General features: G+C 51.5%; 1 protein-coding gene across 7 annotated transcripts in view; it reads left to right on the top strand.

Annotated features, from left to right (window-relative positions):
- The window catches only part of ATP2B4 (ATPase plasma membrane Ca2+ transporting 4), a 60,815-nt gene extending 38,327 nt beyond the window's left edge, over nucleotides 1–22,488 (top strand). For 4 of the 7 annotated variants that reach the window (XM_053963803.1, XM_053963800.1, XM_053963801.1 and 1 more), the window contains 11 exons: nucleotides 1,102–1,343; nucleotides 2,066–2,300; nucleotides 3,043–3,222; nucleotides 3,801–3,888; nucleotides 3,989–4,095; nucleotides 5,571–5,762; nucleotides 6,436–6,649; nucleotides 7,644–7,855; nucleotides 9,257–9,364; nucleotides 10,199–10,381; nucleotides 17,488–22,488. In XM_053963803.1, coding sequence (XP_053819778.1) covers nucleotides 1,102–1,343; nucleotides 2,066–2,300; nucleotides 3,043–3,222; nucleotides 3,801–3,888; nucleotides 3,989–4,095; nucleotides 5,571–5,762; nucleotides 6,436–6,649; nucleotides 7,644–7,855; nucleotides 9,257–9,364; nucleotides 10,199–10,381; nucleotides 17,488–17,784 — 2,058 coding nt within the window. In that variant the 3' untranslated portion in view covers nucleotides 17,785–22,488. Of the gene's footprint in view, nucleotides 1–1,101; nucleotides 1,344–2,065; nucleotides 2,301–3,042; nucleotides 3,223–3,800; nucleotides 3,889–3,988; nucleotides 4,096–5,570; nucleotides 5,763–6,435; nucleotides 6,650–7,643; nucleotides 7,856–9,256; nucleotides 9,365–10,198; nucleotides 10,382–12,190; nucleotides 12,384–17,487 lie in introns of all 7 variants that reach the window. The other 3 variants (XM_053963805.1, XM_053963804.1, XM_053963806.1) reach the window with 2 other exon arrangements.
- Nucleotides 22,489–26,508: the final 4,020 nt, after the last annotated feature.

Below are 26,508 nucleotides of genomic sequence, written 5' to 3'. Positions count from 1 at the left end.
GAGGCTGGACAGAGTTAAAGGAATAAAGTAGGGATTTATTAAAATATTGTGACAGTGATCCCAGAGCTGCTGGGGAAGGGCTGTCCCTGTCCCCGATGTCCCCTCACCTTGTCCCCTGTCCTACCTGCCCAAGGTGAATCTTCAAGGATACACCTTGGGCAGTACAAGAACCTGACCATGGCTCCACCCAAGATGGACTCAGAGTCACAAGTTTTGACACTTTTATAAGTTCTGGTCCATTTCCATGTTGGGGTTCATTGTCCAATTCCAGCTCCAGGTGATGCAGTCCCATCCTCCCAGGTTGCTCTGCTCCATTCCCTGCTGTTTGCACTTTTTGGGGCTGAAGCTGCAGTGGTGTCCTTGGCTGTGGGGCTGGAAAAGGATTGTTCTGTGTGCCTGAGCTGCGAGGAGAACTTGTGCAGTTCAGAGTTATTTATTAATGCAGCACAGAGTCTGGAAAATATGAAAGCTAAAACTTAAGGCATCACTCCATCCATCATTCCATCCTATTGTAAATGCAGGTGAACCCAGTGGGAGGAAATGCTGATGTCTGACTCCAGTTCAGGAGGCTGAATGATTTCTTTATTATAACTCTACTGTAATACATTAATATACTATTCAAAGGAGATACTAAAACTACAATGTTCTAACTACCATCTCTAACTAACTACAACTCGTGGCCCTCTCTGAGAGTCCAGCCACAGGTGGATTGGATTGGATTGGATTGGATTGGATTGGATTGGATTGGATTGGATTGGATTGGGTTGGGTTGGATTGGGTTGGATTGGATTGGGTTGGATTGGATTGGGTTGGATTGGATTGGGTTGGATTGGATTGGATTGGATTGGATTGGGTTGGGTTGGATTGGATTGGCCACCAGGCTCAAACAATCCTCACCAGACTCCAACCAAGCAACCACCCCAGGGAAACAATTCTCCAAACACATTCCACGTGGGAAAAACAAGGAGCAGAAATAGAAATGGTTTTCTCTTTCTTTCCTCTGTGCTCCTCTATGAAAAATCCTGAGAGAGAGAGAAATGTTCTTGCCACGCCATCCTGCTCCATGCCCGGGTTGGCATCGCTTCTCCATCCTTTTTGCAGCCACCGGAGAAGGAGGGAGGGCTGCCCCGCCAGGTGGGCAACAAGACCGAGTGTGCCCTGCTGGGCTTCGTGCTGGACCTGAAGCAGGACTACCAGGCCGTGCGCAACGAGGTGCCCGAGGAGAAGCTCTACAAGGTCTACACCTTCAACTCCGTGCGCAAGTCCATGAGCACCGTGCTGAGGAACAGCGGCGGCGGCTTCCGCATGTACAGCAAGGGCGCCTCCGAGATCATCCTGCGCAAGTAAATCCTGCTGGATTTACCAGCCCGGGGGGATCGATGGGGTCTGGCTGCCCCACAGGCCAAGGGGGGATGGGGGGTGGGTGTTGGGAGGTGCCCGGTGGGGTTTGGGTGGGTTTGGGGAAGCTGGAGGGAAAGGGGGATGTCCAGACGGGGTGCCAGGAATGGTTTTTGGGCGGGTTTGGGAAAGTTGGAGGGGGCTGTGAGAAAGGGAATGTGCTCCTTTTTGTAGATGGGGTGCCAGGAATGTGCCGAGTGTTTTTTGGGTGGGTTTGGGAAAGTTGGAGGGGGCTGTGAGAAAGGGATAGTCCCTTTTTGTAGATGGGGTGTCAGGAATGTGTCAAGTGGTTTTTGGGTGGGTTTGGGAAAGTTGGAGGGACTTGTGGAATGGGAATGTACCCCTTTTGGAAATTGGGTGACAGAAATGTGCCGAGTGGTTTTTGGGTGGGTTTGGGAAAGTTGGAGGGAGTTGTGGAATGGGAATGTGCAACTTTTGTGGATGGGGTGTGGGGAATGTGCCGAGTGGTTTTTGGGTAGGTTTAGGTAATCTGGAGGGGGCTGTGAAAAAGGGATGGCCCCTTTGTGTAGAGGGGGTGCCAGGAATGTGCTGAGTGGTTTTTGGGTGGATTTAGGAAATCTGGAGGGGGCTGTGAAAAAGGAACAGCCCCTTTTTTGTGGATGGGGTGCCAGGAACGTGACACTGCCTCACCTCCCGGTCCCCTCAGGTGCACCAAGATCCTGGACAAGAACGGCGAGCCGCGGGTGTTCAAGGTGAAGGACAGGGACGAGATGGTGAAGAAGGTGATCGAGCCCATGGCCTGCCACGGGCTCAGGACCATCTGCCTGGCATTCCGGGATTTCCCTGCGGACGCGGAGCCCGACTGGGACAGCGAGAACGAGATCCTGTCTGACCTGACCTGCATCGCTGTGGTGGGGATCGAGGATCCCGTACGGCCCGAGGTACCAAATCCCACCTGAGCCCCCTCTCCTGTGCTCTTCCCGGCCCTTTTCCTGCTGCTCAGGGCCGTGATCCCCTCAGGAATTCCAGCAGCTCCTCTCTGCCCATCCCTGCTGTGCCCCCAGCTCCCTGCTGTGGGCATTTCTCTCCCATTTTTTGGACTAAACAACGCCATGGCAGCGTGTTCCCACCCAAAATTCCCAGTCATTGGGGTCTGTGCTGCTCCAGGCTGCGCCAAACGTGGATGGAAACAGCCAGGAAGAATCCCTAGGCTCCTGGAGCTGGTTTTCCCTCTGAGCTGTGTGCTGGGCTAATGCAATAATCCCCCTGTTCCTGCCTCTGGATGCAGTTTGGAGCTCTCCTCGCTGCTCCCCTGCTCCCTGATGAGATGTTCAGGGATCTGGAAATCTGGGAATTGCATTACAGATCCCCTGGCTGCAGCGGCTCTGGAGGCTCCTGATTCGATTTGCTCATTGCTCACTCCAATTTCCTCTCTTCCCCCACTGCTCCCTGGTGGATAAACCCATTAGAGGGGTGGGAGAGGATGAAATTCCTGCCTTTATGGACGGCCTGTCCATGCCTTGTCACCCAGGGAGGTGACAGCCAGGTGGCAGCGAGGTCCCTTCCCCTTGGGGTGGCAGATGCAGCTCCCACACCCCTCCAGAGCCCTTTCCAGATCCTTTTAGGGACGAGGAGCTGCCTCGCTCCCGGCGCTCCCAGTGCCAAGCCTGTCCCTGTCCCCAGGTGCCCGACGCCATCCTGAAGTGCCAGCGCGCGGGCATCACCGTCCGCATGGTGACAGGGGACAACATCAACACTGCCCGTGCCATCGCCACCAAGTGTGGCATCCTGCTGCCCGGGGAGGACTTCCTGTGCCTGGAGGGGAAGGAGTTCAACCGGCTCATCCGCAACGAGAAGGGAGAGGTGGGAGAGCTCTGCTCTGCACGGGGCAGGGAGGCTTCTGCAGCAGCACAAAGCCCCAAATCCTGAGGGGTTTCCCAAATCCTGAGGGGTTTCCCAAATCCTGATGGGTTTCCCGAATCCTGATGGGTTTCCCGAATCCTGATGGGTTTTCAGAATCCTGAGGGGTTTTCAGAATCCTGCTGGGTTTCCCAGATCCTGCTGGGTTTCCCAAATCCTCAGAGGTTTCTCAAATCCTGATGGGTTTTCAGAATCCTGATGGGTTTGCTGAATCCTGCTGGATTTTCCAGATCCTGCTGGGTTTTCCAGATCCTGCTGGATTTCCGAAATCCTGAGGAGTTTCCCAAATACTAATGGGTTTCCCAAGTCGTTCTGGGTTCTCCTAGTCCTGCTGAATTTCCCAAATCCTGCTGAATTTCCCAAATCCTTCTGGGTTTTCCTCATTTCCTTGCATCAGGAAGCTGCTGGGGTGCTCAGCAGTGTTTGGGGTGAAGCCACTGTCCCGTCCCAGTTGGGATTTGCTCTCTGGTGGGACAGAAGATTCCTGGGGGGGAATCACTTCCCCTTTCCTGGTCCTGCAGGTGGAGCAGGAGCAGCTGGACAAGATCTGGCCCAAGCTGCGGGTGCTGGCGCGCTCCTCGCCCACAGACAAGCACACCCTGGTGAAAGGTGGGCACTGCCCTCCCCAGGGGCTCCTCCCTGGCGTTTTCCCAGCCTGATCCAGGCTGGGATCCTTCCCTTGGGGTTCAATTTCTCGTTTCCATGGCAGGAATCATCGACAGCACCGTGGGTGACCAGAGGCAGGTGGTGGCTGTGACGGGGGACGGGACCAACGACGGCCCAGCCCTGAAGAAGGCAGACGTTGGCTTTGCCATGGTAGGGCCAGCCCGGGGGGTTTCCTTTGCTCCATGGGTTATTCCACTGGGATTGCTTCCAGACCATGGAAACTCTTTTGCAAATCTATGGGATGGACTAAAAACCCCAAAAAGGAATTTTCTTAGGATGTTGGGTTTGGGTCTGAGCAAGGGGTTGGGAATTCCTTGGAGGTGCCAGAGCAGGGACCTGCCCTGTCCTGGTGTCTCTCCTGGATCCAGGAGAGCCATGGGAGCCCCAGGATTTGGTTTTCCTCACAGTTTCTCACCCCAATTGCAGGCAATGTGCTGGATCAGGCTTTGGGAATTTCTTTATGGTGGAAAACTCGTTTGATGCTTTTTTATCCTGTCTGAAAGGAGCAGAGAATTAAACCTGTTGTTTTTAACAGGTTCCCTGTGGATTAATTTTAGGGATGTGAGCAGGAGCTGGGTGGGGGGAGGCTGCACAGGGAGCTTTGAGCAAATGAGAGACTTTTGGGAAATGTTTTTAGGAATGTGCTGGACATCCAAACACAATTCCAGGAGCAGGGAAGGCTGTTCCCCTAAACCCCATGCACTGCAACGGGCAGGGATTTCCCCTTTGAGGTGGGATTGGGATCTGGGGAATCCGGGAAAATGCCAGGAATGGGCTCGTTTTGGGCACGGCTTGGAATTCCTGCATGGAATTCCTGCATGGAATTCCTGCGGGGCGAGCGCCTCGCTGTGCCGGCTCCGGGAAGCGCAGCCCGGCCCGCTGCCCTGGAGATGCTGCCGGGGATTTTTGGGGATTTTTGGGAAGCTGTGGGGCCCTTCTCAGCCCGGGGCTGGGGCAGAAACCTCCGGGCTGAGCTCTCTCTCCTTTGGGCTCCCAGCAGAGATGCCCAGCCCGGAATGGAGTCAATTCCTGGCATGAGGAGGGAGCTGTTTTCCAGCTGTTTTCCAGCTGTTTTCCCGTCTGTTTTCCAGCTGTTTCCCAGCTGTTTTCCCAGCTTGTTTTCTGGCCATTTTCCATCTGTTTCCCAGCATTTTCCCAGCTGTTTTCCAGCAGATTTCCAGCTTTTTTCCAGCTGTTTCCTGTCAGTTTTCCTGTCAGTTTTCCTGTCAGTTTTCCTGGCTGTTTCCTGGCTGTTTCCTGGCTGTTTTCTGGCTGTTTTCTGGCTGTTTTCTGGCTGTTTCCCAACTGTTTCCTGTCTGTTTTCCTGTCAGTTTTCTGTCTGTTTCCCAACTGTTTCCTGACAGTTTTCCTGTCAGTTTTCTGGCATTTTCCTGTCTGTTTTCCTGTCTGTTTTCCTGTCATTTTCCTGTCATTTTCCTGGTTATTTCCTGGCTGTTTCCCAGCTGTTTCCCAGCTTTTCTGCACCGTGGCTCTGTCTGGGAAAGCTGGGCTACCTCAGAGCCTGTCCTTGAAGGCTCTGGAGCAGAGATTGGCACTGGCCCCAGGGGCTTTTCCTGCTGGGAACGTCCCTGGCACCGTCGCTCACCCCCAGCTTTGTCCCCAAGGGCATCGCGGGCACGGACGTGGCCAAGGAGGCCTCGGACATCATCCTGACCGATGACAACTTCACCAGCATCGTCAAGGCCGTCATGTGGGGCCGCAACGTCTACGACAGCATCTCCAAGTTCCTGCAGTTCCAGCTCACCGTCAACGTGGTGGCCGTCATCGTGGCCTTCACCGGCGCCTGCATCACCCAGGTGAGCTCACCTGGGTATGGGTGGGACACTGCGGGGGGGTCTCAGAGAAAAGAAGGAATATCTTGGGGAGTGTTTTAAACACCCCAGAGCAATTCTGGGAGAGGTTTTCAGGAGGAGAGTGAGACAAAGAGAGGAAAAAAAAAGGTTTATTTTGGTCACGTGCGGGGAGTTGGAGCAAATGAGAAATAATTGGGGATGTTTTCGGAAGGTGTTAAATACCCAAGAGTGATTTTGGAGCTCTCTTTGGGAGGAGAGTGAAACAAAGAGGGAAGAAAGGTTTATTTTGGTCGTGTTGACATGTTCTCCCAGTCTCTACCTGCAGGACTCTCCCCTAAAGACTGTGCAGAGAGCTTGGAGCAAAGGAGAAATATTTGGAGATGTTTTCGGAAGGTGTTAAATACCCAAGAGTTATTTTGGAGCTCTCTTTAGGAGGAGAGTGAAACAAAGAGGGAAGAAAGGTTTATTTTGGTGGTGTGACTGTTCTCCCTCCTCAGGACTCTCCCCTGAAGGCCATGGAGCAAAGGACAAATTCTTGGGAATGTTTTAGGAAGGTGTTGAGTACCCAAGAGTTTTTTGGAGTTTTGAAGAGATTTTGGAGTTCTCTTCAGGAGGAGAGCGAAACAAAGAGGGAAGAAAGGTTTATTTTGGTGGTGTGACTGTTCTCCCCCCTCAGGACTCCCCCCTGAAGGCCGTGCAGATGCTGTGGGTGAACCTGATCATGGACACGTTCGCCTCGCTGGCGCTGGCCACGGAGCCGCCGTCGGAGTCGCTGCTGCTGCGCAAACCCTACGGGCGCAACAAGCCGCTCATCTCCCGCACCATGATGAAAAACATCCTGGGCCACGCCGTCTACCAGCTCACCATCATCTTCACCCTGCTCTTCGCCGGTGAGGGCGCAGCGCCAGCGCGGCCTGGCCGGGACGGGAAACGGGGGAAGGGAAGGGGAAAAAGGTGAAGGAAAGGGAAAGGGGAAAGAGGAAATGGGGAAAAGGAAAGGGAAGGGGGGAAAAGGAAAGGGAAAGGGAAAGGGAAAGGGAAAGGGAAAGGGAAAGGGAAAGGGAAAGGAAAGGAAAGGAAAGGAAAGGAAAGGAAAGGAAAGGAAAGGAAAGGAAAGGAAAGGAAAGGAAAGGAAAGGAAAGGAAAGGAAAGGAAAGGAAAGGAAAGGAAAGGAAAGGAAAGGAAAGGAAAGGAAAGGAAAGGAAAGGAAAGGAAAGGAAAGGAAAGGAAAGGAAAGGAAAGGAAAGGAAAGGAAAGGAAAGGAAAGGAAAGGAAAGGAAAGGAAAGGAAAGGAAAGGAAAGGAGGGAAAAGGAAAGGGGAAAAGGAAAAGGAGAAAAGGAAAAGGGAAGGGAAAAAGGAAAGAGAAAAAAGGAAAAAGAAAGGGAAGAGGAGAAAAGGAAAGGGAAAGGGGAAAAGGAGAAAAGGAGAAGGAAAGGGGAAAAGGAAAGAGAAAAAAGGAAAAAGAAAGGGAAGAGGAGAAAAGGAAAGGGAAAGGGGAAAAGGAAAAGGAGAAAAGAAGGAAAGGGAAAAAGGAAAGAGAAAAAAGGAAAAAGAAAGGGAAGAGGAGAAAAGGAAAGGGGAAGGGAAAAGGAAAAGGAGAAAAGGAGAAGGAAAGGGGAAAAGGAAAGAGAAAAAAGGAAAAGAAAGGGAAGAGGGGAAAAGGAAAGGGAAAGGGGAAAAGGAAAAGGTAAGAGAAAAAGGGAATGGGGAAAAGGAAAGGGAAAACGGAAAAGGAAAGGGGAAGGAGAAAAGGAAAGGCAAAAGGAAAATGGAAAAGAAAGGGAAAGGGAAAAAAGGAAAAGGAAAGGGAAAAGGGAAAGGGAAAAAAGGAAAAAGGGAAGAAGAGAAATCTTCCCTTCCCCAAACCCCTTTTCTCTGCTCAGGGGAGAAGTTTTTCGACATCGACAGCGGCCGGAACGCGCCCCTGCACTCTCCCCCCACGGAGCACTACACCATCGTCTTCAACACCTTCGTGATGATGCAGCTCTTCAACGAGATCAACGCCCGCAAGATCCACGGCGAGAGGAACGTCTTCGAGGCCATCTACCGCAACCCCATCTTCTGCACCGTGGTGCTGGGCACCTTCCTGGCCCAGGTGACCCCAGCCTGGGGGGTTTCCTTTGCTCCGGGGGTTATTCCACTGGGATTGCTTCCACACCATGGGAACGCTTGTCCAAATCTGTGGGATGGACTAAAAACCCAAAAAGGAATTTTTGTAGAGTGTTGGGTTTGGGTCTGAGCAAGGGGTTGGGTGTTGCTGTTGAGGCAGGGATGGGAATGAAGAGACTCCATCTTCAGAAGGTAAAGAATGAGCCTTTATTCAAAAGCACCTCTCTCTTTCGTAGAGAACATCGTGAACGTTCATTCCATTGGTCTTAGAGTAAAAACATTTCACCTGATTGGCACGCTGGACTCGGGTCAGTGTGGTAGAACAGATCTATAAACAATATGAATGGAAAGCAAGAGAACAGATTGTTTATATTCCTCTGGGACTTCTTCCCAGGCGTAGCCTGGCAGAAATCTTTCTCTTTTTCTCTCTGACTGAACTGAGAATATCTACAGTTGGGAATTCCTTGGAGGTGCCAGAGCAGGGACCTGCCCTGTCCTGGTGTCTCTCCTGGATCCAGGAGAGCCATGGGAGCCCCAGGATTTGGTTTTCCTCACAGTTTTTCACCCCAATTGCAGGCAATGTGCTGGATCAGGCTTTGGGAATTCCTCTATGGTGGAAAACTCTGGTTTGGTGCTTTTTTTATCCTGTCTGAAGGGTTGCCAGGGCGTCGCTGTTGTATTAAGGACGGGTGAATAAAGCGACGTAGACTTCAAGTTCTCAGAAGGCAAAAAGCAAGTTTATTAGAAACCACACAATCTTTTATGGACAATTCCGAGAAAGTCGGACCTCACTGGTCCTTAATCAACACCCCTTAATCAACACCCCTCACACCGTGGCCTAATTAGGAACAACACCCTTCTTGCACCTCGTACAAGTAAACACCACCTTCAAAACACCAGCTGCAGGATGGTTTTAATTCTTTCTCTGAGCTTTCTCAAAACTCCTCGAAGCAAGGCCTGGGAAGGCACCCTAGAAATGCTCAAGGCTGGGTTGGGTGGAGCTCAGAGTGACCTGAGCTGGTGGAAGGTGTCCCTGTGCATGGATCTGGGTGGGCTTTAAATCCTTTGCAGTCCAAAACATCCTGGGATTTCAGGATTTGGGGTCTAGAGTATTTTGGGATGTGTTTCATAAAGTTCCCAGCCTGGATGTGAGGTCCCTGCTCTTTTCTGGTGTCCCATAAATTTTCCAGTCTGGATGAGAGGTCTTTGCACCTCTCTGCTGTTACACAAAATTCCCAGCCTGAAAGTGAGTGAGGTCCTCGCTCCTAAAATTCCCAGCCTGGATGTGAAGTCCTTGCTCCTCTTGTAATCCCAGCAGAGAGGGAAAAGTGTGGCCCAAGGGGGCCTTTCCATGCCCAGGGTGTGACTCTTGTCTCGTGTGCTGCAGATCATCATCGTGGAGTTTGGTGGGAAGCCCTTCAGCTGCTCCGGGCTCACCCTGAGCCAGTGGTTCTGGTGCATTTTCATCGGAGTGGGAGAGCTCCTGTGGGGCCAGGTAATGCCAATCCCAAAATCCTGCCCCATCTGTCCCTCCCTGCCCTTGTTCTCCCTGGTTTTTCTGCAGGGCAGCTCCTTAGGAAGGTGTTTAGGAAGGGGCTGATGCCCCAACCCAGCCCAGCAGCAGGAGAGGAGGTCGCTGGTCCCCTCCTCAGTCTCCTCCTGCTGCAGAGGGACACGGCCAGCAGTGACAGGGACATTCCCAGTGCTCCCACTGGGTCCTGGCAGCTCCCCCGGGCTGGTGGCACTGGAACTGCTGCCTTGAGAAGGCTGAGCTAGAGCAGAGGCTGGACAGGGCTAAGGAATAAAGCAGGGATTTATTCAAAGGATCTCCTCAATGGACCCACCTTGGGCAGCACAAGAGCCCAGCCAGGGCTGCACCCGAGATGAACAAAAATGGTCCCAAAATGAACCCAAGGTGGACCCAAATAGCCACAAAATGAACCCAAGATGGACCCAAAATGGTCCCAAGATGGACCCAAATGGTCACAAAATGCACAACCGGTCACGGGGTCTCTGACTTTTATAAGTTCTGGTTCATTTGCATCTTGGAGTTAATTGTCCAATTCCAGCTTTAGCCCATGCAGCCCCATCCTGCTTGTTTTTCTCTCTTCAGTCCACACTGTTAATGCTTTTGGGCCTGAGATTTTGATCATTTGAAATTTGGATCATAGAGCAGGAATTGTTTTGTCTCCCTACTCTGTGAAGAGAGCTTACCAAGACTTAATACCAAGCCCAGCCCCACGCAGAATCTGAAAAACACAAAACCTAAACGCTGAGGCCTCACCACGACCTCAGGCTAAGTCACTGCTGTGTCCCTGAACGTCCCCAGCTGATCTGCACCGTCCCCACGAGCCACCTGAAGTTCCTGAAGGAAGCCGGGCACGGCATCACCAAGGAGGAGATCCCCGAGGAGGAGCTGCCCGAGGACGTGGACGAGATCGACCACGCGGAGATGGAGCTGCGGCGGGGGCAGATCCTGTGGTTCCGGGGGCTCAACAGGATCCAGACCCAGGTACTGGGGGGGCAGCGGGGCCGGGGGGGCTCTGCCTGCTGTGTCTCCTCCTCTCTCTCCCCCTGCAGGGGTGAAAGCTGCTGCTCGCCGATGCCGTCGCCTCCCGGGCCAGGCTTCCACCTGTGCCTTTCCAGGGAGTCAGGAAAACCTGGATTTTGGGGCAGCTGGGGGTGGGGGGAGGCAGTTCTGCTGCAGACGCTGTGCTGCTGGTCAGCAGGAGGCTGGACGTGCCACCGATGGTCACCTCTGCAGCACAGGAGGCTGTGAGGGCTGCACGGAGGCTCTGCCGTGCTTTGCTGGCTGCTGGGATGCTGTTCCCAGTGGGAATGTGCCCAGCAGGGATCTCTGCCAGCAGCAGAGCCTCCCTGCTGTGGCTCCGTGTGCCACCCCTCTGTGCCAGCTCCCCGGAGCTCAGCCCCACGGCACACGAGGGGAGAAAATCTCTCGGTCTTCTTTTTATATCACTTGGTTTTCCCTGACTGCTTTCCCTGATTTTTTTCCTTTTTCCCCACCTCAAAAGGGTGTTTTTTTGCTCCCAACAAGCAGGGAGAGCTCCGAGCCCCTCACTTCTCCTGGAGGCCAGGGCAGAGCTGTCCCACGGAGGGAAGTCCTGGTGTCCCTGAGCAGAGCTGCTGGGTCACCTTTGTTCCTCCACTGTCCCTGTGACAAACAAACGGGGACAGGGGCTGGGGCAGAGTTAACTTCCCTTCTCTGGGAGCTGCCACCTCCACGGTGTCACCTCGATGGCTTCAAGGTGACGCTCAGCCTCGGTTCCCGGCCGGCTGTGAGCCCCGAGGGGCAGCCGGGCTCTCTGTGGGGGTAACCAGTGCTTCACTCACATGAGGAACATGCTGGGAGCTTCCAGGATCTTCTGGAAGTGGTGCGGGTGTGCTGGAAATCTGGGAGCTCTGAAGGGCTGCAGAGCCACAGGTGCCCCTGGGGCCGAGCCTGGAGCTTCCCGGGTGTTTCCCTGTGCTGGAGCTGAGAGGAGCTCGTGAGAAACGTCCTGGAGCCTCTTTAGGGTCCAACCTCTGAGCATTGGGGGGGCTCCTGTCGCCACTCGGGGTGTCTGAAAAGGGCACAGGGCTCTTCCCCCCAGGCCAGGGGAGAAGAGGGACATTGGAGTGGGGCAGGAGCGGAGCCGTGTGTGAAACACCTGCACAGCCAGAGCTGGGGCTGCAGGAGGTGTCCGGAAGGTGCCGCAGGGCTGGCATCACCCAGGATTTGGGTGGCCCCCAGGTGCTGCTCAGTTCCTCCAGCCTTGGGGACACATCCACAGGGCAACCGTGCTGCATCCCCAGCAGCCCTGAGGCCTGGGAGAGGGGCTGGAACATCTCCTGCTGCCAGAGGAGCCGTGGGGAGCCCGTGGAGCGTCCCCAAAGCGGCCCCACGGGGCTGAGGCAGCAGGAGCCCTTCTCCACCAGCCGCCCACTCGCACCTCTGCCCACCCTCTCTGTCTCTCTCTGCTCCTCCTGCAGATTTTCGGGATAACCCCAGGTGTTTCCTCTGCCACTGCCTCCCACCACAGCCCTTTTCCTGGTGGGGGGATCCACCCTGCTGCTCTGGCTCCCCTGGGAAGGGCAGACGCTCTCTCTGCTCCGCCCCAACACCACCAGCAAAAACCCCACGTGGGCTTCGGGGAGCGTGGGGTGGGATTTGGGGCTCTTTCCTCCTTCCTCCTCCTCTTCCTCGCCTCTCCATCCTCCTCCTTCCTTGCTGTGTGTCTGCCCGCCCTCCCCTGTCCCCTGTCCCTGTCCCTGTCCCTGTTCCTGGCCGGGTGTCGCTATCTCACTCTCTGGTTCTTTGCAGATGGACGTAGTTTACACATTCCAGACCGGCGCCTCCTCTTTGCAGGGAGCCCTCAGGAGACAGCCTTCCATCGTGAGCCAGCACCACGATGTAAAAAATGTTTCTAGCCCAACCCATGTAGCTCTTTCCTCCGTCAATTCCACTCCCACCACTTCTGCTGTTGCTGCTGCTGCTGCATCTCCTCCTGCGGGCAGTGAGTGATGGTCTATTACAATGCATGACTTTAATAACCACAGAGAGCACCTGCATCCCCCTAACCCAGCCTGTTCTCTCTCCCTCTCAGCCTTGACTCACACACTCAGTCCCAAACCTGAAGGATGGGGCGGGAAACCCTTCAAAACCCCAGTTTTTTAATGCTGTTAACAAAGTTATGAACCTTTCTGGTCCTTTCCCCCCCCAGTTCCTTGTTGCTTCCTCCAGTTTTACCTCTTCTCCTCCTTTGCAGGGCTGGTGTTTGAGTCCACCCTCCTGAGGGCGGGCAAAAATTGGCAGTTCTTGCTCAAAAAACCCCGAGTTCACGAGCATTGCTGGGAGAAGGGCAAGGCTGAGCCCAAATCCTGCTGGTTCTTCCCACTGCCCGGCCCTGGGACACGCCAGGGATGGGCAGAGGAGTTGCTTAAAATCTTCTGGAGGCAGAGTGGTCGCTGGGACTGTCCCCAGGGCTGGCTGAGCGGGATTTGCTCCTGCCGTGGGTGCTGCCTGTGGACAGCCCTGCCCGTGGCTCAGCTGGTGACACCTCGGGGCTGCTGTCCCCCTCTCTGTCCCCACCTGGGGACTTGCACGGCCTGGGGACATCCCTGTGCTGCCCTGGGGACATCCCCGGGGCTCTGCTGGTGCCCAGGGCAGCCAGAGGATCCCCAGTGCCCACCTTGCTCTGCACACTCTGGATCCCAGGGTGTGCAGACACTGCTCTGCATGGAAAAGGGGCATGGAACACACAATTCCTGCTGGATCTGGGAATGCTGGGTCCTGGATCTGGCACTGGGTTTTCAGACACAAAAAAAAAAAAGCCCTGTCTGGTGCAGGGCTCTGTCTCTCTGTTCATTGTGGTCTGCTCTGTACGTGCTGGATCTCAGGGTGTGCAGACACACAACTGTGCATGGAAATGGGCATGGAACACACAATTCCTGCTGGATCCCAGTGGGAATTCTGGGTCCTGGATCTGGCACTGGGTTTTCAGACCCAAAAAAACAGCCCTCTCTGTTCATCACAGGCTGCTCTGCACATGCTGGATCTCAGGGTGTGCAGACACTGCTCTGCATGGAAAAGGGGCATGGAACACTATTCCTGCTGGATCCCAGTGGGAATTCTGGGTCCTGGATCTGGCACTGGGTTTTCAGACTCCAAAAAAAAAGGCCCTGTCTGGTGCAGGGCTCTGTCTCTGTTCATTGTGGTCTGCTCTGTACGTGCTGGATCTCAGGGTGTGCAGACACACAACTGTGCATGGAAATGGGCACGGAAGCCACATTCCTGCTGGATACCAATGGGAATGCTGGATCCTGGGTTTCCAGACCCCCCAAAAAAGGCCCTGTCTGATGTAGAACCCCTCTGAGTGTTCGGTGTTGGGGCTGGTGAGCACGTGGCCGTGGATTCTGTCTGCAGGCTGGGAGCAGGGAATGTGTCTCTGCTGGATAATTGGCTTTTTTATTGCACAGTCACTTATCCCTGTTCTCCTCTGATTAGAGAAATACCCTCGGTGACTTTCTGGAGAGCTTTCAGGCTCCGCTGTTTATGCACTGTGGGGGAGGAGAGAGAATTGGGGATAATTTTGTTTTCTCTCTGTTTAGCTGACTCTGAGGCTGGCAGCTGATTGAGTTTAACCCCAGTGATTCTGGAGCAGCACAGCTGCCTCCTGCTCCCGCCTGCATCTGGGAAAACCTCCAGGGTTTTCTGATGGAATAAAATCTGCTTAGAGGGGCTGAGAGCAGAGGGTTTGAGGGGGGTGGGAATGAGACCAAAATGCAGCTTTTTTTGCAGTCTGTGGATCCACGTTTTCCCCATTTTGCAGCGAGGGAATAGAAAACTTGGATAGCTCGTGCAAATTTCACCAGGAGCTAACCCAGGTCTCCAAATTTCCTGCTGTTTTCTTGCCTGGATTTCTCTTGTTTCCCTCTGCTGCTTCTCTCTCTCCCAAATCCCCTCTTCCCTCCACGCAGATCCGTGGTGTCCCTCTCCCGTGGATGAGTTTTTCCAGGGCTGGACTTGCTGTGTCCCTCCTGGAATTGATGTTCAGGTTTTGGCAGGGCCGAGCTGCCCCCGCCGGGAATTCTGCCCTGGGCTGAGGGAGCTGGGCAGAGCCAGGGGCACGGGATGTAATTCCCCCCAGCACGTGGAGGTTTCACGTTTCACGGGAATCAATTCCAAGCCTGGAGGTTGCATTTGAAGCTTCCAGGTGGAGAGGAGGCGGGAGCTGGGCCGTGGGAGGGAGGGAGGGGCAGCTCCAGGCTGGAATTGGGCTTTGCTGGCGCTGCCTGCCTCATTCAGAACACATTTCCTCCCTGTTCCCTTCCTTTGAGAGGGAACAGCTGAATTCATCTCGCAGCAGGTGATGGAGAAGGGAGGAAAATCTGAGGGAAGGTGCAGCAGGAGCTCCTTGAGGGGGCTGAGCAGGAGACTGAGCACAGATTCCCTGGAATTGCTCCAAGGAGCCTTCCCTGCTGCTCCTGGCAGTGCTGGACAAATCTCCAGGGCTCTGGAGGTGATTCCTTGGGAGAGGAGATCTCCTGGTCCCACATGAGAGGTGGGGGGAGGCTTCTGTGGAGCTGCTCCTAAATCTGAGCTTGTAGATGCCACCTCCTCATGGTTCTGGCAGTCCCTGGGCTCTCCTTGGCCACCTCCTCGTGGCTCTGGCAGTCCCTGGGCTCTCCTTGGCCACCTCCTTGTGGCTCTGAAATGCCCTGGGCTCTCCTTGGCCACCTCCTCGTGGCTCTGGCAGTCCCTGGGCTCTCCTTGGCCACCTCCTCGTGGCTCTGGTAGTCCCTGGCTCTCCTTGGCCACCTCCTCGTGGCTCTGGCAGTCCCTGGGCTCTCCTTGGCCACCTCCTCATGGTTCTGGCAGTCCCTGGCTCTCCTTGGCCACCTCCTCGTGGCTCTGGTAGTCCCTGGCTCTCCTTGGCCACCTCCTCATGGTTCTGGCAGTCCCTGGCTCTCCTTGGCTTGGTTTGATTCGTTCTCCTTGATTCAGCTGATGTTTTAGGACTCAGGATTTGCTGTTCTCAAGTCGTTGCTGATGTGACAGATGATCAGTCTGAGGTGGCCCCAGTGGTGTCCCTTGTCCTGTGCGTTCACCTGAATTGATCCAAGGTCATCAGTGCACAAATCCAGCTCTGAATTGGTTCCCAGCTGCCTCAAATTCCCATTTTTCCAGGCCAGTGGTGCTCCAGGCTCATGCCCTCGGTGTCTGTGCTCCAGCTCAGGTGTGTGCCCTGCTCCCTGTGCAGGAGCTCCTGGGGCCAAGCCCATGCCAGGAAATTCCTCCTGATCCCGAGCCAGGTGCAAAACACACCGGGAAGGGCATCCCTGGTGAGAGGGGACAGGGAGAACTGCAGGGTTCCAGGCACAAGGAAGGAATTCCCTGCTCTGGTCTTGTGGGATCAAAGATCCTCAGGAGGTTTTTGGCTGTGCTGGGGGGGTGAATTCCCACCTGGAGGGGTGCCACACCTAGGGACAGTTTAAATAAAGGGACAGTTTAAGTACAGGGACAGTTCAAATAAAGGGACAGTTTAAATATAGGGACAGTTTAAGTAAAGGGACAGTTCAAATAAAGGGACAGTTTAAATAAAGGGACAGTTTAAGTACAGGGACAGTTCAAATATAGGGACAGTTCAAATAAAGGGACAGCTTAGCCCAGCCCATCTCACCAGGATTTGGGGTGAGCTCCCTGCTCCCCCTCACATCTGCAGCCCACAGAACACCCACAGCTCCTCATTTCCCTCACCACCAAGGGGATTTCTGCATCGTTCCCCCTCCACTCCCTCAGCAGGGAGGATTCCCACAGGGAATCCCTTTTGTGGGATCTGTGGATCTCCTCCTGTTTGTGCTGCAGTTTCAGCCCCCGGGGACACCGTGGGAGCAGGCAGGGGATGTTCCTCAGGGGTGGGGAGCGGGTGGAGGCAGCTGAGGAGGAGCAAAGCTGGAGACTGAGCACAGCACACGGCTGAAATTGCTCCAGGGAGCCTTCCCTGCTGCTTCCAGGGGTGCTGGACAAATCTCCAGGGGTGTGGGAGAGGAGATCTGGTCCCACACCAGCTCTGCTCCACAGAGCCGAGGCTTCTGTTGCTTCCCTGGAGGCCCAGCAGAGCTGGGATGTGACACTTGTCACCCACCTGAGCCAAAATCTGAGAGCTGGAAGGGCTTGAGGCTGGAATTCCAGAGGATCTGGAGGGAGCAGCCACCATCCAGGTGTGTTCCCAGAGCTCTGCCTCGCAGTGCAGTGGGGGTGGCAGAGCCATTCCCTGCTGCTCTGGATCTCCTGCTTGAGCTGCGCCCCAGGGCTTTCCCAGCATGGTGTGTGTGGCTGGAATTCCTTCAGAATATCCAACAGAATCTGAATTGGCTGCCAGCTCCATCAAATTCCCATCTTTCCAGGCCAGTGGAACCGCCTTTGGAAACCACTGGGTGTCTCCTGCAGGTGCAGGGAAGGCTCCAGAGCTCCAGCAGTGTGGGGAGCCCCACACGGGCCTGGACCTTCACGTGGATCCTCACGGCACCCACCTGGATCTCGTGCTTCCAGGGGCTCCAAAAAACCTTGGAAACACCTTTGGGAAGCCCCATTCCTTTCCAGAGCTGTAGGAAGGACCCTCCCAACCCCCCCCCATGGCTCCCACGGTAGAGTTTGCCCCCGCTGTTTGCCTAACCCACCTCTTTTTGGAGCCGTAGTTCCCCCACCTCGTTCGTTGTCCTCGTGTCCGTCCACCCCGAGGCGCGTGCGCGCACACCCACACACAAATTTAACGACTAATTAACTCGTTTTGGCTTCCATCCGTCCAGACTGGTGATGCTGGGGTGGCGGTTTTGAGTCGTCCTGTGTCTTTTCTTGCAGCTTCTGAGGCCGCCCCGTAGCCGGTGGGTTCCCACCACCCCCGTAGTGCCTGACTCTGACCCCAGTTCACCGTTAGATGTCTCATTTTTGACCGAGCTGTCTGTTCAGTGGTGATTTTGTCGCTGTGGTCGTGCTGTTTTATTATTTTATTTTTTGTTCGATGGTTGTCTTCCATCATTTCGTTTCACTTTCTCCCTCGAGCCCCGCCCTCTGGCAGCACCACTGACCCTGTTTTTTTCCCTCCCCGCGCCGCCCAGATCAAAGTGGTGAATGCGTTCCGTAGCTCCCTGTACGAAGGCCTCGAGAAACCCGAATCCAGAAGCTCCATCCATAACTTCATGACTCACCCAGAGTTCATCCTGGAGGAAGACGAGCCTCGGACACCATTCCTTGACGGCACCGAGGACGAGCCCGAGCCTGACGGACTCCAAAAGCGAGGTGGGGGCAGCCTGGGGGGCTCCACAGCCCTCAACAGGAACAACAACGCCGTGGACAGCGAGTTCAGCTTCCCCGAGCCCGGGAGCCCCTTCCACAGCCTGGAGACCTCTGTTTGACCTTAGAACTTGGAATTTCCCCCTCCTCCTCCTCTTCCTCGTCCTCATCCACCTCAGCCCTGTGTGATCCCAGCACCAGTAACTGATCACACGCTGCGGTCACTCCGTGTCAAACTGCTCATGCCTGTATCATCATCTGGGGTTTTTGGGTTTTTTTTTTTGGGGGGTTGGGGGGGTGTTTATCTGTTTTTTGTTTTGTTTCATTTTGTTCTTTTTTTTTTTTTTTTTTTTTTTACTGTTATTTAGCAGTGGGAACCAGAGTACCACCACGCTGGGTGTTGGGAGAGAGGCTAAGCCAAAAAAAAACAAAAAACAAGAAACCAATTGTGCATCTCCATCCCTGATTTTCCGTGGTACTCACCCAGGGGAAGCTGCCAGGTTCTTTCCTCTCCAAGAGTTGGGCTCCAGGCACCTGGAGCCAGGGGCTTTTCACTTTGGAAAAATGCATGTTCCAAGGAAATTCAAATTGTTGTAGTCTTACACGCCCTCAGCCCGAAGGCTGGGGGTGCACTTGTGACTTGATTTTATTTTTTTGTGGGTATTTTTTTTTTTTCACATGTGGTTTTGGGGTTTTTTTTCTTCCAACGTTGGGGTTTGCTCTTTGCTTGTGGGATTTGCCCCCCCCTACCCAGTGGGAAGTGGAGAGGGGCAGTCACTGCTCCAGTGTGAAAATTAAGGAATAAACTAAAAAATCCCAGCCAGGGGAAGGTGTTTACTCCAAGGTTCAGAGATCCAGGGATGCCCACCAGTCTTCCACCTTTGAAAAATGGTACCTGGGCTTTTTCCTGCTCCCCCTCTGTGTGTGCCCACACGTTTTTTTCTCTCTTTTTCCAAACTGGGAGATGAGAAACGAAGGTGGGGCTTGGCTCTGACCTTGCTGGAGGGGAGAGATTCTGATTTTCCTGCAAAGGTGGAGGTGAAACTGCCAGGGAAAAGGTGGGGAGAGCCCCCCATGTGAGGGATGCGCCTTCTTCCGTAGGAATTCTCTTCTCCTTCTCTAGGAGAGGCCTCTCTGCTGCTCTTCCTCAGGGGGGAAACTCTTGGGGAGAGGATTTTTGCAGCTCTCCCAGCTCCTGCCCTCCTGAGCAGAGGGATTTTTGCCCTTTTTTTTCTGTGCTCTTGGGGTCCAGCACCCCTCAGCCCCGCAGTGATCCGGGAGGAGGCTCCAGCCGTGCCCAAAAGCCGTGGGAGGCTGAGTGGAGAATGCTGAGGGCCTCCTGAATCCTGGGAGGGATCAATCCAGCTGTCTCATGGTCCAGTGGAAGGCAGGGAGATGCCAGATTTTCCTGGAGGTTTGGCTTGGATGGCTGCAGGTCTCCCAGAGAAGGTGCTGCTTTTTTCGGAGGTCATCTCCTCCCCTTGAGCCCTGGGAATAACCCAGGGAGAGTCCCTTTCCTTGGAGCTGGCTCTGGATTGTCCCTCTGGCCATCCCTGGAGCAGGGCTTGGGCTTCTCCTTGCCCTGGGGGAAGCTCTGCCACCTCCCTGCTCTCCTCCATCCCCTCTGGCTGGCTCGGGAGCAGAGAGAACGAGCTGGAAGCGAGGTCATTCCCACCCCTGGGTGGGAAAACCCTGGGATTCCAAACCCTGGGATTCCAAAGGCTGGGATTCCAAAGGCTGGGATTCCAAACCCTGGGATTCCAAACCCTGGGATTCCAAAGGCTGGGATTCCAAACCCTGGGATTCCAAACCCTGGGATTCCAAAGGCTGGGATTCCACATGCTGGGATTCCAAACCCTGGGATTCCAAACCCTGGGATTCCAAAAGCTGGGATTCCAAACCCTGGGATTCCAAAGGCTGGGATTCCAAACCCTGGGATTCCAAAGGCTGAGTGAGGGTTGTTTTTTTTTGGTTTTTTGGGTTTTTTTTTGGGAAAGGCTGGCTCTGGCTGGGCTCTCCTCCTGCCCTGTCCCACCAGGAGCGCACAGCGGAATCTCCCGTGCCTTGTCCGAGCACTGCCTGCAGCACCTCCTGCCACGCCAGGCCCAGATTTAATCTTTGCCAAGATTTAAGTGTTCCTTAAACCACAACACAAACCAAGTGTCTTCGCTTCGCCCCCGGCACCGGAGGAGGAGGAGGAGGAGGAGGGAAGGAGCAGCTCGTTCCTGCTGAGGAAAGGTCTTGATCCCAAAAATCCCAAATAATATCCTGAATATCCCGAGTGTCCCACGCTGGTGCTGGCGAGCTGGGCTTCGTTCACTGCCAACAGCAAGAAGAAATTGCCACCACTGCCCGTCCCCAGTGCAAATTCAGTGTCCACCCCATGCCCGGCTCCTCCTGCCCTCCCTCCCCCCCAAAAAATAACCCAGGGGAGTGAGGGGATCTTGGGTTAAACACCAGGAAAAACAACAACAAAAAAAAACCCAAAAGAGGGGTGGTTGTGGGGTTTTGGTTCTGTGCTAAAGGTGACGTTGCTTAAAAAAAAAAGACAAAAAAAAAATCACTTTTTCTATTTTAAATACTTGCAAAAACCAAAAAAAAAAAAAAAAAAAAGAATATATGGTGTTCTTACAAGCTTACATAAATATTTATTAAATACTTTTTGGGGGGATGCACCAATTTTTTTTTTTTTTTCCTTTTGATATTTTTTTAATACCTCAGACCTGTTGAAAAAAAAAAGAAATTAAATTTAAAAAAAAAAAAAAAAAAAAAGAAGAAAGACTCAAACCAACAACAACTTCAAGCCAACTTTGGAGGCTCTCAAAGTCACTCCCAGAAATCTGTGACTGGCAGGGTTTGCCACAAAGGGTCTGGTCGTTCCTTTAAGTTTGCTCTATTTTTGTCGTTCTACTTTTCATTTTAGGAGTGGGGGGAGGGAGAAATAATGCTATATAAATATTATGCAAAAAAAAAAAAAAAAAAGAGAAAAAAAAAATCTAGTTTTCTTTAGCTCAGAAACTGATATTTTTACGTCAGCCATATGTATTTTGTTTAAAGAAAAAAAAGAAAATAAAGAAATCTTGAGTCCCTCAGCCGCTGCCTGAGGGCAGTTGCAAGGGACACTTTAATTAATTCCGTGGATTAATTAATTCAGCCATCGGATGCCAGTCAGCTTCCTTTTCTCTGAGCAGCCATCTTTCTACTAGCCGTGAGTTGGATGACACAAATGGGTTTTTTTTTATATAAATATCTATAAATTATGTTGGTGTATGGCTGGTTGCTTCAAGTATAAATGTTTCTTGTGCAGATTTCCTGTAAAGTTTTGTTTTTTTGGGTTAAGTTTCAGTGATATCCTGGCAGCAGCTGACTCTTGGCTTAAGTTATTGAGGACATTACGCAAAATAAAAAAAAAAAAAAAGGAAAAGAGATTTGGGGGAGATTGGTGCTCCAAAAAAAAAAAGGCATGGTCGGCGGCACGGACTTTTGGGGACTTTCTGCAACATGCCTTGACTAGGGGGAGATATAAATATCCATATAAATATATATTATTATGAATAATTTCGGGGTTTTTTTTTTTTTTTTTTTTTTTTTTTTGCTTGGTTGGAACTGCCACGAGTGCGCGCGGAGCAGGGGAGGGCCAGCGCCAGGGAGCAAAGCCACCCCCTCCCTCCTCCTTGTGATCGACTTGCCTTGGAATGCTTTGTTATTAAAACACTCTGAACATCCTTCTGCATCCAGTTCTTGATCCCAGCAGGGCGGATTTGCGGATTTTCCGTGGATTTTCCGTGGATTTTCCGTGGAATTGGCGGATTGGTACCAAAGACATCGCGGGCTTCGCTGGCCACGCAGCTCTTGAGGCTTTCTCCTGCTGAGGTTTTTATGATTTGCACAGGGAGAAGGGTGTGGGGAGGGCGTTTCGTTGTTTTAATTTCTTCTCTCTTTTATTTTTTTTTTTTCCCCCTCCCCACAAAGGTTTTTTTTCCGTGCAATAAAGTGAAGTTTTTGCCAAGAAGGAAATAAACCGAGCCGCGGTTTTAGCATGGGCGGCCATTTCCCCCCTCAGGCCCCGGGCCTGGAGGCCTCGGCCCCTCTCTGAGGGTGACCTGAGGGGACAGCGGGACACAAACCCCGTCCCAAACACAGGGTGGCACCTCCAGGTGCCCCTGCCAGCTCCTGGCACCCTCTGGCACCACCCCGAGAAGGTTTTTGTCCCTCTCTGGGGGGACATCTAGGCCTGCACGGGCTTCTGCTCCGTCCCCAGCCCGCCCTGAGCCTGAAGCTGCAGCCCCAGATCATCCCCTCGGGATGTGGGGAATCCTTTTCCTGCTCCTTTTCCACCCAAACGGGAATTTTGGCTCTCCCCTCCCTCACCCAAAATGTCTCCTGCACCCCCAGATCATCCCCTCGGGATGTGGGGATCCTTTTCCTGCTCCTTTTCCACCCAAACGGGAATTTTGGCTCTTCCCTCCCTCACCCCGACTCTGCTCTCCCCAAATCCCCCCGATTTTCATCCAGCAAAGCCCATGGCTAAAACTGCCTTTAGTTTATTTCCTCCCCTTCAATAAATATATATATATATACAGTCTGAACTCAACATTTATGTGTGTGTATATATATTTATCCGATGCTCTCACAAAACTAGAAAAAAACTTTCTTTTGAAGAGGGCACGTGGAGCTGATTTTTTCTTTCTTTTTTTTTTTTTTTTTTTTTCAAGTAACTCAGTATAATAAGCACTGGTATTTTTGTATGAAAAAAAAAAAAACAAAAACAAACGGGAGAGAGAAAAAAAGGAAAAAAAAAAAAAACCAAAATACAAAACAAAAGACTGAATATTATGTGGTATGCATGACATTTAAAAAACAAAACAATGGTGGTTTCAAAGCAATATGTACCCTGGTGTGTTTGCCATATCCTAGAGTCCAGCTTAAAGTGCACCTGATCTGTATTGCATTTTGATATTAATCTCTATGTACAATGTTTTGCATGTAATTTATATGGATCTTGGGAGAAAAAAAAAAAACAAAAAAAAAAAAAAAAAAACACCAACAAAACAAACAGAATCTGAATGAATTGTCCGTTGGCTTCTTCTGAGAAATCAGACTCCAAGCAGAGCTCAAACTCCAACGTGGAAGCAGCAGAGCGCTCGAGGGGTGCAGAAAAAAAATAAAAAAGAAACAAAGAGGGAGAAGGGAAGGGTTTGGAATCAATAAACTTTTGGCTGTTGATGCATGCAGAGAATAAAAAGGTGCCCGCGCGTCCCAAAGGCTCCGCGGGAGCCGCGGGGCCGGAAGAGGGGAGGGCACCCAAGGCAGGCTCCCCTGGGCTCCTCCCGCGAGCAGAGCGCCCAAATCGCTGCCAAGAGCCCCACGGATGTTTATTTACATATATTTATAATAATTGGTCATAATTGGTAGAGAGGCCGCGTGGGGCAGGAGGGAGTTCAGATGGTTGAGCAATAATATATTTATTTATTTTTATATATTTATTTACATATATTTATAATAATTGGTACACAGGCCGCGTGGGGCAGGAGGGAGTTCAGACGGTTGAGCAATAATATATTTATTTATTTTTATATATTTATAATAATTGGTAGAGAGGCCGCATGGGGCAGGAGGGAGTTCAGACGGTTGAGCAATAATATATTTATTTATTTTTATATATTTATAATAATTGGTAGAGAGGCCGCATGGGGCAGGAGGGAGTTCAGACGGTTGAGCAATAATATATATATTTATATTTATATTTATATTTATAGTTATAGTTATTGTTATTGTTATAGTTATATATTTATATATATTTATAATAATTGGTACAGAGGCCGCGTGGGGCAGGAGGGAGTTCAGAAAGTTGAGCAATAATATATTTATTTATTTTTATATATTTATTTTTATATATTTATAATAATTGGTAGAGAGGCCGCGTGGGGCAGGAGGGAGTTCAGACGGTTGAGCAATAATATATTTATTTATTTTTATATATTTATAATAATTGGTAGAGAGGCTGCGTGGGGCAGGAGGGAGTTCAGACAGTTGAGCAATAATATTTATATTTATATTTATATTTATATTTATTTACATATATTTATAATAATTGGTAGAGAGGCTGCGTGGGGCAGGAGGGAGTTCAGAAGGTTGAGCAATAAAATATATATATATATATTTATTTCTATATAATTATAATAATTGGTAATAATTGGTAATAGTTGGTACAGAGGCCGTGTAGGTCAGGAGGGAGTTCAGAAGGTTGAGCAATAATATTTATATTTATATTTATATATTAATTTTTATATATTTATAATAATTGGTACACAGGCCGCGTGGGGCAGGAGGGAGTTCAGAAGGTTGAGCAATAATATATTTATTTATTTATTTATTTATACTTATAATAATTGGTAATAATTGGTACGGACTCCATGTAGGTCAGGAGGGAGTTCAGAAGGTTGAGCAATAATATATTTATTTATTTTTATATATTTATAATAATTGGTACAGACACCTCTGGAAAATGTAGGGATTTCTGTAATTGTTATCTCTGTGAGAAGAATTCCTTGATTATCCCATCTCTTTCTTGAGCTGGTTAAAAGCATCTTACACAGCACAGTTCCTATTTTAACATTGTGTTATAACCTAAAAATACATTTAACACGCTACTGGAGAGAATTAATACAGCACAACTTTCCAACGTTACACATGTGAAAAACGCCAATCACTTGGTTTTTAAAATTGTTAAAGTTTAATAATAATGAAATGGTTATAAAAATAGGAATACAATTAGAGTAATAAAAATTGAGAGTTAGGACAATTACAAGACAATGAAAAGCAAAGAATTCCGGACGTCCGGATGCCTTGTGAGCAAAGGAATCACCTGAAAAGCAGGAGCCTGTTGCATGTACAAAACACTTCATGATTATGAATATATTTAATTTAAAACAAGAAATTCGTCTGGTACTTGTGAAAAAGTTTCTGTTAATCCCCAGGTGCCTTCGGGTCTCAGTCAGGCTTGAAGAAGTTCTTTTCTGTTGATATGGAAAGCCATAAATTCCTCTCCTCTGGAAAATGTAGAGGTTTCTGTAATTGTTATCTTTGTGAGAAGAATTCCTTGATTATCTTCTCCTTTCCTAAAAAAATATCTCACACACATAGTTTCTATTTTAACTACTAATGCTTAATTTTGATTACAAAACTACATTTACTATATTATTAAAATGTTAATGCAGCATAACTTTCAGCATAATACATATAGCAAATATCTGCGTAGAGCCATATAACATGCATTTTTCACACACATATAATATTCATTGGAACATTTGCGGAAAGCCAATCATAAAATACGCAATTTTTTTCACAGAATTCATCCTGAAAGATTGAAAATTCTTTTCCGTGGACAGGGATCAGAGGCAGCGGGGCAGCCACAGGGATGCTCTGGATTCCCGCCCAGGGAGCTTTGGAGTCCCTTTATCCCTGGAGGTGACAAGGAAGGCCAGGACGTGGCACTGCACGGCCCCGTTCGCTGCGCAGGGAAAATATTTATCCCCTTTTTAAGGCTTTTTGGAGGAGTTTTGAAGCGTGGGGAAGCAAAAATAAAACTCAGCAAAATCCGGCCCCGCTCCGCCTCAGCTGCCCGCCCTCACCTCCCCGTGGGGCGCGTGAAGCCACTTCCGGCCGCCATCTTGGCGGGGGCGCCATCTTTGAGCCGGGCACCAGGACACGGCGGCGGCCGCGGCAGCGTGTAGAAAAAAATCCTGGTTTACTGTATAAAAATCCTGTTCCCTTCACAGGGCGAAGATTTGTCCCCTTTTTGAGGCTTTTTGAAGGATTTTTGAATGGCGGGGAAGCAAAAATAAACAGCAAAATTCATCCTCGATCCGCCTCAGGCGCCTGCCTGCCCGCCCTCCTCATTCCTGTCGGGCGGGTGAAGCCACTTCCGGCCGCCATCTTGGCAGAGGACACCATCCTTGAGCCGGGCACTGGGACACGGCGGCGGCCGCGGCAGGGTGTAGAAAAACGATCTTGTTCCCTTCACAGGGCGAAGATTTGTCCCCTTTTTGAGGCTTTTTGAAGGATTTTTGAATGGCGGGAAGCAAAAATAAACAGCAAAATTCATCCTCGATCCGCCTCAGGCGCCTGCCCATTCTCCTCATTCCTGTCGGCGGGTGAAGCCACTTCCGGCCGCCATCTTAGCAGAGGGCGCCATCTTTGAGCCGGGCACCAGGACACGGCGGCGGCCGCGGCAGGGTGTAGAAAAACGATCTTGTTCCCTTCACAGGGCGAAGATTTGTCCCCTTTTTGAGGCTTTTTGAAGGATTTTTGAATGGCGGGGAAGCAAAAATAAACAGCAAAATTCATCCTCGATCCGCCTCAGGCGCCTGCCCGCCCTCCTCATTCCTGTCGGGCGGGTGAAGCCACTTCCGGCCGCTATCTTGGCAGAGGGCGCCATCTTTGAGCCGGGCACGGGGACAAGGCAGCGGCCGCGGCAGGGTGTAGAAAAACGATCTTGTTCCCTTCACAGGGCGAAGATTTGTCCCCTTTTTGAAGGATTTTTGAATGCCGGGGAAGCAAAACTAAACAGCAAAATTCATCCTCGATCCGCCTCAGGCGCCTGCCCGCCCTCCTCATTCCTGTCGGGCGGGTGAAGCCACTTCCGGCCGCTATCTTGGCAGAGGGCGCCATCTTTGAGCCGGGCACCGGGACGCGGTGGCCTCGGCGGATCGCGGCAGGCTGGAGAAACACAATCCTGTTCGCTTCATAAAGAAAAGCCTTGTCCTGTTTTTGAGGGATTTTTGAAGCGCGGGGAAGGCAAAATCCATCAAAATCCAGCCCCGCTCCCACCCAGCCGCCCGCTC

This window comes from Vidua chalybeata, chromosome 24 (genome assembly GCF_026979565.1).
Source record: "Vidua chalybeata isolate OUT-0048 chromosome 24, bVidCha1 merged haplotype, whole genome shotgun sequence".
Lineage (NCBI taxonomy): Eukaryota > Metazoa > Chordata > Aves > Passeriformes > Viduidae > Vidua > Vidua chalybeata.
The sequence above is the reverse complement of the archived record's forward strand: the minus strand, read 5'-3'. Positions and strand labels throughout refer to the sequence as shown.